The following is a 13,251-nucleotide window of genomic DNA, read 5'->3' on the forward strand; positions in this document are numbered from 1 at the left end:
GAATGTATCACTAACAGTAATCCGATGTAATGTGCAGGAGCAACGCTGCCACGGGTGGCAATAGCAAGATAATAGGAAATGCTAAATTACAGGAAAGAGTCATAAAGTCAGCAAACTGACTCAGTAATGTGCAATACACAACAGTATTCTATCAAAAGTTGTCATGAGTGCATTGAAATGTGCATTTATTGCTTTTGAACTTTTCACTCGTAAGAAGAAGGATGTGTTGTTTCTTTTTTTCAAAGTTACATAGTCTCACTTTAAGTACATTTTGCGTAAGGAATTATCTAAATAAATACTTCAGTCTACTTTTAAAACAGTTCATTATAGTGACTTTGGGTTTTACGAGTCCACCACAATCTTCCTGAGCTGCGTAAGATGCCTGATAAAGTTTAGTTTGTTGCAGTATATCTCTGTTTTCATATTCAGAGAGCATTAGATATGGCAACATTTATAACATTTCCTGAGATGAACGTAAATAACTACTTGCCCGTTTTAATTTTGGAGACTTTCCATTTTTCTTGTAAATGTGTTTTTTGACACTCTGTTGATGGAAACACACATAATCTGTGATTTATTTTTTATTCATGTCGATTCGAAAGTTCATCTAAAATTAGCTTGACATTTGGATGGAAACAGAGCTTATGTGTGATTATTCATGTTTCCTTTTTTTTCTCCTGTTTTCTGCTTCTCTTTCTCATCTCTCCTCATCTTAATTTCTCATCACCACTCGCTCCCTGTTACATTTCTTTCACTCTGCCTCTTCATTTTCTGCCTCCTCTTCCTTTGTATAATTTGGCTTTTGGATCTTTTTTCGCTTTATGTTTTGCGTCCTTTCGCTTCTCTTTTTCTCCCTCTCTCTCCTCTTTTCTGGCCTCTCCTGCCAAATCTTTCTCCCTCTTCCTCTGTCCTATTCTTTCTCTGTCCCATTCTATCTCTCCATCTCTCTCAGATCACAGTGAGTGTGGCTCAGGGCCGAGTGCGGAGTCCCTCCCCTCAGCCTCGCTATAAAAGCTATGCCTACACCCAGGCTGCATATGTCAAGTCGCCCGAACAAAAGAGGAGGCGTTTTACTGATCAGGTCCGTGTCTCGCAGTGCTAACACTCCATGCCAAGCGTCCATCTGTCTGTGCATGTTTTGGCTGCACATTTGTTGTTTTGTCTGCTCTTGTTTCTCTTTGTCATTGACAAAAATTGTCCATCACACCAAGTCTGTATATAATTGTATGCCTAAGAGGTGGTGTACCTTGTCCTACCATGGTACCTGCAACAAGTGAAAACACATTGAAAAGTGGAATTAATGTTTGAATTGTTTAACTTATGGTAAAGAAAAACGGTATTTTAAGACTGAATATGAAACTTGACTTGTTGAGTTGGATACTTTTTGTTCATGCCTGTCAATCACATTACGTTTCATGTAATTCATGGTTTAAAAACTATTTTGCTCATGATGTGATACATTAATTTTAACAACCCATGAGTCAGAAGGGGTACTGACTATGCTCATGAGGTCGTCTTTTTTATCAGTAGTGATACCAAGGCTCCCTCTTAATCAGTGCAGTTGAGCAATATTATAATTATGATATTTATATAATGAATCAAAATTTGATAAACTTCCTTTTTTTCAAGATCAATACCACTTTGTCATTAAAGGTTCTGTGTGTAACTTTCAGAAAATCCTTGTATATAGTGACCCCCTATGTCTTAGGCTGTTAAGTAAACTGCAGTTAGCATTCTGTTGCTTGTGCTGGCATTCTTGGGAATTGGCCAAAAACAGTGCCAAACAAGAAACTGACCATGACTGATTGACCGTAAAATAAATTACATTACTATCTGCAAAGTTGTGATATTTCATTCGGACCATTGTATCCAAGGAGCTTGCCATTTGCAAATTATTTTATCAGCTAATGTTACGAAGCAATCAACTAATTAGCTAAGTTACAGATAGCTGGCTAACCTTATCTGAGGTTCAGGTTAGCTTATAGGCAACCCCTGCACTGCTCTTGGCTAGTAGAAAGGGCTAAATTTAGTTAGTCAACTGACATATCAACCCTTGAGTCTGAATAAATTACACAACAATAATCAATAAAGACAGTATTTTGCTAAGTTAGCTAGCTAGCAGTTTGTCTTTGTTTGCAGTGCTGGGACCAACCTATGTAAGGGCAGCACCTGAAAGTTTGCTGATCCAGCAGGTATTCGGAAAGGCAGTTCGTGATCAGTCCCCCAGCACTCTGGCACTCAGTCTTACTCTGGCTGAATTCGAGTTGCTACAGGTTGCTAAATAAAGTTTTTTCTCCACTGCGCCACCATTGCAGAATGTATATCGTGGAAAAATACCCTGCGTTGACTCTGTGTTGTGGTGGGTGCCAGTGGTTTGTTGATGTTAGCAGGCCACACTGTTAGCGCTGTAGCAGAACTGAAGAGAAAATTCCCAGAAAATTCCTTTACATAGAGGTCAGTCCACGGGCTGTCACAGGCAATTGAGAAAGTTGAGGAAAGTCCCCATTTTGAAGTTACGACCTGTTCACCCATTAGCAACAAAAAACATTTGATACATGTAAAAAGTTACATACAGAACCTTAAAATATTAAGCCACAACCAGGAGTTGATTAGCTCGACTTAGTATAAAGATTAGAAGGAAGGGTAAACTGGAAACTTTTACTGTACTGTTGCTAATCTAAACTAAGAAAAAGTTGCTCTGTGCCCCACTTTACAACCAAAAACAAACTGACAAGTTTGCTTCTTATCTGTCACCAGTTAATGCAACAGCTCCTACAGCACCCTGCAACACAAAAACAGTTAATGTGCATCCACTCATCTTGTACTTTTTGTCCCCTGTATTCCCCAACATGACATTTCAAAAAGTTCAGATGCATTTTCAAAGCCGTCACCCTGCGCTGCGTAACTAAATGTGGCCCATAATTTGCTCCGGCTCGAGTGAATGTATTCAGAGACTGTGTCAAATGTTTAATATAACAGCAGGGTGCTCGACTTAAATTGGCTGGCACCTAAAAGGCATCGCAAGAAGAGAAGATAATTTGTCAGATAAGCTGTATTCAAGCACACCCCACTGTTCTCTGAAAAGTAGGATGTAAAGCAGAACCTTGGATAAAAACCCCGGTCTCATTGCAACAGGGTTCACCAAAGTACCCCCTTGAGAATATGAGGAATAGACTTTTACAATGCACTGTCCTCAGTTTGCCTCAGTCAAACATGTTTTATATGGACAGCTTAGTATATAAAGATAGAGTTTGAAAGAAAGAGCATGCTTTAAACTGTCAGGGAGCTGAATATTCCGCATTTATTTTATATTTGATTACTTCACAAGCTGTAAACTCTGTCAGTAAAGAGTTATTTCTGAGTCTCCACCATCAGACAAAACGGAGCACATTTGTAATACAAAAGAGGCATAAAGAGAGAACGGCACTGACTGAGGCTGGACAGTTATCAGCACCGTGGATGGGCCTTGTGTATCTTTTCAGGACCTTATTACCAGACAGAAGAATAGAGCGAGAGGAGGAGCGTGGAGCCGAGATAAAAAGAGAGAAGTTGTTAGTGTCCAGATCAGTAGCGTGCACACAAAGAGAGATATGGGGAGAGAGAGGGAGAAAGAGACCCAGAGAGAAAGAGGACAAGTTGTTGAGGTTGGACAAAGGCCAGAACTGCTTGTCAGCACCGGTAATGGCTAACACTGACAGGCCTCTCCTCATCTCTATCTATCTTCTCTGCCCACCTTTCTTCCATGCTGCCTACTGATTTCCTTGCTTCCCTGCCCCCTTTTTCCCTCACTCGAAACCTTCTTTTATTCCCTCCTCTCTTAACCCTATTTCCATCCTACCTTGTAACCTTGACATCCTCTATCCCTCTGCTTCTCCTCATATCCCTCCCCACAATCACGCTCCATCTCCGTCTGTTATCTCTCATCCATCCCTTCCCTTTGTAGTTCCTAAGTCCTGGTCACGAGGAGCTACAGCGGGGCCTCAGTCCTCTGCTTCCAGGCTCCACCAGCCTGGAGAGCTACCAGGCTGCACTGGAGGAGGTATGTCACTACAGTGGTGATAAAAAAATGTTTCATATCCTCTATTTAATGTACTTTTCTGTTAAAAGACAAGTCTGGTGATATTCTATATCTTTCTTATTGTCAACACATCCCATGTGCAGGGCCAGAACAACAATAGATGTATCCAGCTGCATTGTGTGTATCAAAGCCTGATATATCTCTTTCTTCTGCGCCATAGAGCTCTATTGTTGTCCAAAAGCTATTAAAAACACATCAATGAGCCACACGGTTGTATAGGGTGACATGTTCCTTCATTCCCATGAAAACACACACTGTAGTTCATTTTGACTCAATCCCTCATACGCTGTCCTATTTCCTGAAATTCTCACTAGGGCACCAAATATGGATTAATCTGCCTGCTGAAAATAGTCCCTAAAGAGCGCACTATTTCCTCCTGTTTGAGTTGTATTTGATAAAACTACAGTGACCAGATGTTTTTGGAAATAACAGACTCCTTTTTTTAAAGAAATTATATATGTGAGGCATCTTTAAAAGATAACATTTTCAGTAGGAACAGTGGTCTTGTGGCTGAGAGCTGTAGACAGGATAGTGAAGTCGGACAGTATTTAGAGATGTTAACACAGTGTTGGTTTAGATGTTTAAAGGGACTTGTTGACAATAGAAAAAGCAGAATATCAGCAGACTTATCCTTTGGCAGCCCCTCCCTGTAATTTCAGTGGAAATTGTGCCCCCAAAACTGAGTATTTTAAGCCAAAACATTATCTTTTCCTAACCATAACCAAGTGGTTTTTGTGCCCTAAGCTGAACCAATCATTTACTCCAGAGTTGTTCAAACATAAGGAAATGTACAAATGTAATAAATCTGTAGCTTTCAGAAACATACAGTGCAAACATTTATCCTGGTGACTGGATTGTTTTTCTGTGTGTCATGTTAATTTTAATTTTTTTAGGTGTTGACATGGCTGCTGTCGGCTGAAGATGGGCTCCAGGGCCAACCTCCCATCTCCAACAATGTGGAGGAGGTGAAAGAACAGTTCCACACACATGAGGTGAGAGCTGGAGCAGTGAATTCCTGGTATAACAAGGGGGGCTGTAATTAGTGATGCTCCTGGAGCAGCCTTTTTTTAGCAGAACATCTGTTTTAACACTCCACTGTAAACAACAATTCATCCATGATGCTTAGCAGAAAAGCACTTCATTATGAGATCTAGTGTTCCTAAAATGCTTTTGCCTTTTTTTTTTTTTTTTTTTTACTCCCAAGTTTTTCTGAGTTTTAACCAAGCAGCAGCTTCTGAGGCTGAAAACGGTGCCAAAACTGCAGTTCCTCTAATGGCCAGTTGAGGCTGGCTCCAAGAGCGAGTCAGTACCCATAGACCCCCTTGTTAAAATACCTAACTAGCAGCATAAATTTTAGTGGTTTATAAAATGTAGAAAGTGTTGTAAAACATCTTCTCTATATGTTTGCTTTTATAGGAGTTGTTATAAGCGTTGTAATGTTATTAAGGAACACAAAATATCATCCAGCAAAACTTTGCAGTGAAGTCCTGGACATTTTTATGGGGCTGTAATTAGTTATAATATGAAAAAAGCATTTATTTAAGATTGTTTTTCCCTAATAGAGCATCAGTTTGACACTACTGGCAGGGCTCTTACACGCACGATGCTATAACGACATGTTAATTGTAGTTATATAATGAGTTGTGATTCTTGTAGTGGTAACAGAGCAGCAATAATGTGCCCCTGTTGGAAGCTGTAAACAAACACAATACACAGTCTTCTTGTTTTTTTGCCCCTAAGTCAGTGTTGCACGGCCGAAACCTAGCCAAAAACACAACAAAGAAGTTAAAGTAATAGCAGCCATCAATCCATAACAACATACCATGTCCAATAACTAGGAGAACTGTGTAGTTAAAGAAAAGAATGAGCCTCCCTCCCTCCACTCCACTGAAGGGCCAGGCTTGAAAAGACTGCAGTAATGAGTGTAAAGTGGCCCATCACCAAAAAACAATCTCTGCTGTTTGTTGATGGAAGACGAACAAACATCTGAAAAAGGCAGAACACCGAAGAACAGTCAACTGTAACAAGAATCGTCCAAATTAACAGTTTAGGGATTTAGCCAATTCCTAAAAATACTAAGATGAGTCTGCTTTAGGTAGTGAAATATTCCAGTCTTTGTAACTTATTTTGAATTGATCTGTGAATTTTTAAGTTGTTTACTTGCAGAGCTGCTCCAGCACTGTGCAGCTGTTTTACAGCAAACTGTAAGTGTTGAATTAACTCTGATGGATGTGGACTTGCAGGACCACAGGCTTACTATTGACTTTTATGCTCTGAAAATTAAATTAGCCCTGACCATTTTGCTGTGTGAGATCCTAGAAGGATCCTATAAGTGTGCTTGGAGGAAATAGATTAAGCAGTGAGGTGAGAGGTGGAAATGTATTTTGAGAGTAGTTAAAGTGAATGAGGGTCGTTCAGGGTACTGATGTGAGGCAGTTCCCTTCTTATGGAGGGGTAATTAGGCAAAATGAGTGGAAACGTTGCGAATATGTGTGTGAAATGTCTCTCGCCAGGGGTACATGGTGGAGCTAACCACCCACCAAGGCAGTGTGGGGCGGGTCCTCCGGGCCGGCGCCGCCCTGCTGGGGGAGGGGAACCTGAGTGAAGAGGAGGACACGGAAGTTAGGGAGCAGATGAACCTCCTCAACTCCCGGTGGGAGCACCTGAGAGTGGCCAGCATGGAGAGACAGAGCAGGTAGATAACATTCTTTGAAGGGCTTCTAAGTTGGTCTTTATGTGTGTATGTCTTTAGTTGAAATATCGTAGCAAATGTTGGATGGATTGCCGTAGAATTTGGTACGGATATCCATGTTTCTTTCAGGATCAATTGCCATTACTTTGATCATCATCATGTCAAAATTTTGTTTTGTCCAATACTTTGGCTTGTGATCAAATACCTGTAAAACTAATGACATTTCCTTCAGCCTCAACTGCACTAATAGAGTGCTCCAGGGATGACATTTTTCTGGAGGTCGATGTTAGTGTTGCCCTGATTCCCTCTTCAAAAGACAATTGGATTTTTCCATTGGATTTTGGATTATTATAGAAAATAAGCTCTGTGGCAAACGAACGTTTACAATATTTACACGTTTTGTTCAGCAAGATAATCTTCTCAAATGAACGATGCTTGAAGCCTAAATTCACCAAGCCTAAATTCGCCAGAAGTAAAAAGCTAATAAAACGACACTAAAACTACACTACAGTTGCATGTCTCAACATCACCACCGCAACGAGGCTGTAAAGCTGTCTTCGTCGTGATAATGTTCTGTAGTCTCGTTAAGCCACATGTTAGCAACCACCTTTTTTAAGACACATAAAAGCTTCAGAATTCATAAGTGGGGAATTTACTGACATATTTTATGTCGTAGAACAAAACGTAAAAGCCTCTTCAGCTTGTGTTAACCACAGACCTCATTTCAGTCATCTAACCAAAAACCCATTGAAAAAACCCACTGACTTCAATATGAGGGGACTACTAAAATGCAAACTCATTTACAGGTTTTAGAACTCATACCTGGAGCACACATTCGGGTCAAGGCTGCGCCCTCTTTTAGGGGATAGAGAGCCAAAGATCGTGTTTGTGTCAATGCAGTTTGATGTGTGTTTGGATTATGATTTTAACATGTCTGTATACATTAATTTCTTTAAAACAAATGTTTGTTTTATAGACTGTTCAATAATTGTTTTGTGACCTTGCCTGAACCTGAGCTTTAACGATACCTTAAGTTAAAGAGATTTAGTTGAGACGAATCATGCTGCTGCAATGTGAGACTGAAACTAACTGCAGCAGCTCCCATTCAAGCTAACGAAAAGCTATCCATCAATAGTAACTGTCACCAGCATCATTTACCACAATGACAGTGAAAATTCATGTGTATTATGTGCCTTAAATCTCAGTGTTACAGCCTTGGTTAACTCGATACACAACAGCTCCTCTGCATTATCCCGTTTGTCTCTGTATGTGAAAGCGGATTTCTTTCCCACCAAAAGGGGACACGCAGTTGGCGTGTGTGATGTCAACCAGTTAGTCTGTAGCTTGGAGCTGCCATCTTCTGTCTTTTTAACAACACGACAGGGAAACAAATTGGAGATCAGCATCTTTGGATTTATTGTTGGTACACCCAACTACACAGCAACTCTTGGGCTTGCGTTATTTTTTTTTAGGCCAGTTTGTTTTAAGTAGAAATGTAGAGATATGTTTCAACCTACTCTGTGTATGCTGAACTCTGGCTTCTTTTCCTTCAAAAGGGGGCGTGGTGATGAAAGCTTGCTCTGGATGATATATTGCAACCACAGTCTGAGGAATTGGAATTATTACGAATATGTGATGAAGCTATAGAGTCAAAGGTCTTTAAGACAGATCTGGGAATATAAACAAGAAGACAATGAAAAGATCAAAAAGCTCAGGGAGTGTGTCAGAATGTATTTGCCCAATGAGACATAATGATACACACTCAAACACACACACACACACACACACGCACAGCTTCACATGTTTTATCCGATCTTAATTTAGGGGTAAGAATAAAGTTTCATCTCTTTGACATAATGAAGATCCCCACAGTACCCAACATTCATGGATACAAAGAACAGCGGCCTTTCTAATTATGGTGGATCCAACGATAACTGACACTGAGCCAAATTTAATTAACTGTTCAGCTATCTTCTTTGATAATCTTGTTGATTCAAGCACAAAGCTGTGCAGACATGGCCTTGACTACCAAATACCACTTAGACAATACAGCGAGGGTCTGCTATAAAGCACGGGTGCATATAAGAGCAGGTTAGGTGGCTTTTACCATTTCTACCAATTAAATCAGCAGCACTGCTCGGGGCATGAGCTTGTTTAACCAGACTTTCATCTGTCCTTCTGAACTGTTCTTGAGACTCTTTTTGATGATAGCTAACCCTTGCAGTATCAACATGAGATTGACAGCTCACTGAACTGTCTCTCAACCCCAGACTCCACGAGGTCCTCATGGACCTGCAGCACCAGCAGTTGCAGCAGCTCACAGACTGGTTGGACGTGACGGAGGCCCGGATTAAGAGGATGGGGGCTCAACCATTGGGACCTGACCTGGAGGATGTCAAGCACCAAGTGGAAGAGCACAAGGTGGGCAGCTGCTGGCCTGATTTTCAGATGGCACCTAACTAATCCAGGCTATCATGTTGTGATTGAGCTTAAATTATCCTGCTGATTGACAGTTGCTGAGTCTGTCAAGCTCTTCTTTATTCGCAGGATACAAATGCAGTGTACATTGTTAACAGTGTCAGATTAACCATCAAATTTTTTGACATTTTGAAACAAATGCTGGCTGATTTCTGACAGAAGTAAACAAAATCAGGTATGGCCAGTTATCAGATTTTATCAACTTTAGGTAGCTAGCTAATTAAGCTAACATTAGTTCCCTGAGTTGGTTAAAACTTTGTCTCTGTGTGACTTTCTAATGTTTCCAGCTGACTAGTTTGAAAACGAAAACTATGCAAAAAGGCCCATAAAGGTCCAGTGTGTAGAATTTAGCTAGATATACTGGCAGAAATGGAATATAATATAATAACTAGGTTTTCTTTAGTGTATCATCTGCTTAAAAGAAGAAGAAGAAGAATTGTTGTGTTTTTGTCACTTTAGAATGAGATTGAATATCTACATAGAGAGTGAGTCCTTGGCTATGGAGTGCACCATGTTGTACTGCCATGTTTCTACAGTATCCCATAATGGACAAAACAAACACTGACTAGAAAGGGCCATTCGCCTTTTTTTTTTTTTTTTTTTTTTTTTAGTTTTTGTGTCAGCCACTATAGTTGGCAGCTTCAGAAAAACACTGATTTTGTTACATGAAACTTGGTTATCCAGTGTTTTTACCAGTTAAAATCTGAGACTTGAGTGGATAATTCGTCTCTCTAATAACCAGTGTGGCAGTGTTATATTAATTAATGTTGGCTGGGGTTGCTGGAGGGCAAACCTTGTTCCAATATAGAGCAGGTCAGAGCTGCTAACATTAGCCAAAACTCTAATATACACTTTTAGACATAAAGATCCAAAGTTGAACCATAGAGAGTTCTTGGGCCTGAACTCAGAGGCCTCTTTTGGTTCTTTATACAGCCTTTTATAAAGGTCCCACCTGGAACCTTTTCAGAGGGCACTACCAAGAACCTAACTTAACAGGTTATGTCTAGAACCATCTGTGAAAGGTTCCACTCAGAGCCCAGTATGAGACACATTTCTTTGGTGTAATGGTTCCACCCAGCTTTTCTAGAAAAAAAAAAGCATGGTTAGAATCTCAGCCCTTCAGGAAGAACCCTTTTGTAACCCCTTTTTCTCAGAGTGTAGCAGCATCCTGGATTGACCTTAAACAGCTAGGTATTTAAACATACATCACACCAAGGCTGTGTGAGTCTCAGTTGCCTTATTAGAAATGCATAAAGCAGTTTGTTAAAGGTGATAATACCCAATTATAACTACTGACAGGAAAGCTGATGACACTGCTCCTGTTTATTGCTTGAACCCATATATTCCATAAGTTTTCTTGCCAGTAGAAGTGTGATAACTAGGAGGCAGATAATAAGACATTGGGCAAGATACATGCCCCGTTATCCTACATATCTCACCAGCCCCCCACCCAATTTTAATTTCCATTAATTGCAATGCATTCAATTTGTCACATGTAATCATATAAGGTGCAGCTCCAGTCAAATGTAGTCTCACCAGTTCTTTCAATTTGTTCATTACAAAGTGTCTTTTCAGTGGTGTCATGCAGATTAACAAACTCTGAGTGCTGCTGTTGATTGAAAACTGCCCCACGTACTTCAGTATTTTGTTCATGTTGGAGAAGAGAAGCTGTCTAAATCCCTTCTAAAGCTTCCTCTTGCAAAGGATCCTCACTGACACCTCTCTCCAACTATTATACAAAATACCAAAGAAATAAAATGTACTACATCCCTTGGGCCCCTGCTGGGTCTGTGCCCAGTAGTCCAATAGTCAGTAATCCATCCATGCGAGCAAGTCTTCGTTCTTTGAAAGCAAAGCGCAGCAAACTGACCAAACTGTGGCCTGCGTTCTTGCACATTCAGCTTTTATCTCATGTGCTGTTGCTGGTATTGGGAAAGCAAAGGCGGGTACAAAACACTTTGCTGAAATTCAGGGACTAGGATTGATTTTGGGGTTGTTGTTTTTTACTTCCCTGCTGCCAAAATTTCTAACCTGACTTATACTGCTTTCATTTTTTCACTGACACTTAAAGGGATAGTGCACCCAAAAATGAAAATTCAGCCATTATCTACTCACCCATATGCCGATGGAGGTCCTGGTGAAGTTTTAGAGTCCTCACATCCCTTGCGGAGATCGGCGGGGGGAGCAGCGAGCCACCTAATGGCAGACGGCGCCCCAGACTAACGTTCAAGAACACAAAACTGAATCCACAAAGTATCTCCATACTGCTCATCCGTAGTGATCCAAGCGTGCTGCAGCCCTGACATAAAAAGTTGTTTCGAAAAACGTCATCTGAACTCTGTTTTTAGCCTCACTGTAGCCTGTGGCTCTGACTGCCTCTCTGTGCTCCGCGCTCACGTGTGCGTGCTTGCGTGAGACCGTGTTTACATCACGTGACACATGCACTGCAGGGAGAGACAACAGTAACCACAGAGCTAAAAGATAATTTGCACTACGGTCTTTTAGCAAAGGACAGCCCGACATGTCTGAAGACTTTGAAATTGAGGAGGAACAGCATTTCTTTGTTGAGCCGTATTTGTTTGAGCCCGAGTATACGGATGCGGAACTCAGGCTACTGGACGAAGCACCCACCGCAGCTCATGAGCCTAACCCTCAGCCAGCCGCATAATACCGAGCACTGGAAACCTGGTGGTGTAGTTGTTTCAAATGCAAAGCAATGCCAACAGATGAGGAAAGTCTTTGCTGCTCAGACTGGGAATTGGCGATGCCTGCACTTGAGAATCTGGACATCAGTACTGACGAGACTGCTGCTCTTCAGAGACCGTGCATCACCGATCACCCTGAGTGCACACACGTGAGTGTGGAGCACAGAGAAGCAGTCAGAGCTACAGGCTACAGTGAGGCTAAAATGAGTTCAGATGACGTTTTTCGAAACAACTTTTTATGTCAGGGGTTCAGGACACTTGGATCACTACGGATGAGCATGTTGGAGATACTTTGTGGATTCAATTTTGTCTTCTTGGACGTTAGTCTGGGGCGCCGTCTGCCATTAGGTGTGCTAGCTGCTCCCCCCGCCGATCTCCGCAAGGGATGTGAGGACTCTAAAACTTCACCAGGGCCTCCATCAGCATATGGGTGAGTAGATAATGGCTGAATTTTTATTTTTGGGTGCACTATCCCTTGAACATTTCAACTTCTTTCAAGAGTCTTTAACTTTCTTCAACTTAATTCACCACTCACGTAAAACTGAAACTTCATTATTCTTCAGCATTTAAACTGCCACTTTAACTTCAAGGAGTATTATATGCTATTGTTAATGTTTCAATTGCAAATTTTTAACTGCAACCTTGTCCAGTTTTAAGGTATATCATCCAAAATAATGTACATTTCATCATGACAACATAGTCAACGTGTCACCATTTTTATCATACTTCATATCTGTATTGATCGTATGCCCTTCTTGTAATGGATATTGTCATGTTTTATTGTTCTGTGAAGCACCCTGTTAAAGCTGGGATAGACAGTTTAATTTTGGCATCAATGGGCAGAATTCCATAATAGACTTTGAGCGTATTGTAAATTAACTGGACTGAGAAAACAAGACCTCTGCACCTCCTCTTGGCTGTAATGGGAGACGTAAGCCAATAACAGGTAATATTAGAGAGAGGGTGTTAGTATTGGCTGGTCTACAAATGCAGATGCATGTGCGTGTCCCTCTTGTGAAAGTCTGATTCAGTGGAAGAGAATCCTGCAGAGGAAGTTCCAACATTGGCAACAACTTCCTATACTGCAAAGCAACCCCAAAAAGGAAGACAGACTTATTGAAGAGTGAGACTAAAAGAGAGTCTGACAATAAACGCAATAATGAAAGTGTCAGTATCGGCTAAACTTATCACAGATAGATGGAAAATGTTGCTAATAGTTTTTTACTTTTATGTTGCTATGTCAGCTAAAACCTTGAATCACAATCTGCCCTCCGCCTCACTCCCCCTGCCACTACTGA

General features: G+C 40.9%; 1 protein-coding gene across 17 annotated transcripts in view; it reads left to right on the forward strand.

Moving 5' to 3' along the window:
• The window catches only part of dmd (dystrophin), a 376,736-nt gene that overhangs the window by 184,591 nt on the left and 178,894 nt on the right, over positions 1–13,251 (forward strand). For 15 of the 17 annotated variants that reach the window (XM_078165601.1, XM_078165594.1, XM_078165599.1 and 12 more), the window contains exons 10-14: positions 953–1,081; positions 3,944–4,039; positions 4,972–5,070; positions 6,592–6,773; positions 9,041–9,191. In XM_078165601.1, coding sequence (XP_078021727.1) covers positions 953–1,081; positions 3,944–4,039; positions 4,972–5,070; positions 6,592–6,773; positions 9,041–9,191 — 657 coding nt within the window. The remainder of the gene's footprint in view (positions 1–952; positions 1,082–3,943; positions 4,040–4,971; positions 5,071–6,591; positions 6,774–9,040; positions 9,192–13,251) is intronic. The other 2 variants (XM_078165597.1, XM_078165608.1) reach the window with 1 other exon arrangement.

The sequence above is a fragment of the Epinephelus lanceolatus genome, chromosome 24 (assembly GCF_041903045.1).
Source record: "Epinephelus lanceolatus isolate andai-2023 chromosome 24, ASM4190304v1, whole genome shotgun sequence".
Lineage (NCBI taxonomy): Eukaryota > Metazoa > Chordata > Actinopteri > Perciformes > Serranidae > Epinephelus > Epinephelus lanceolatus.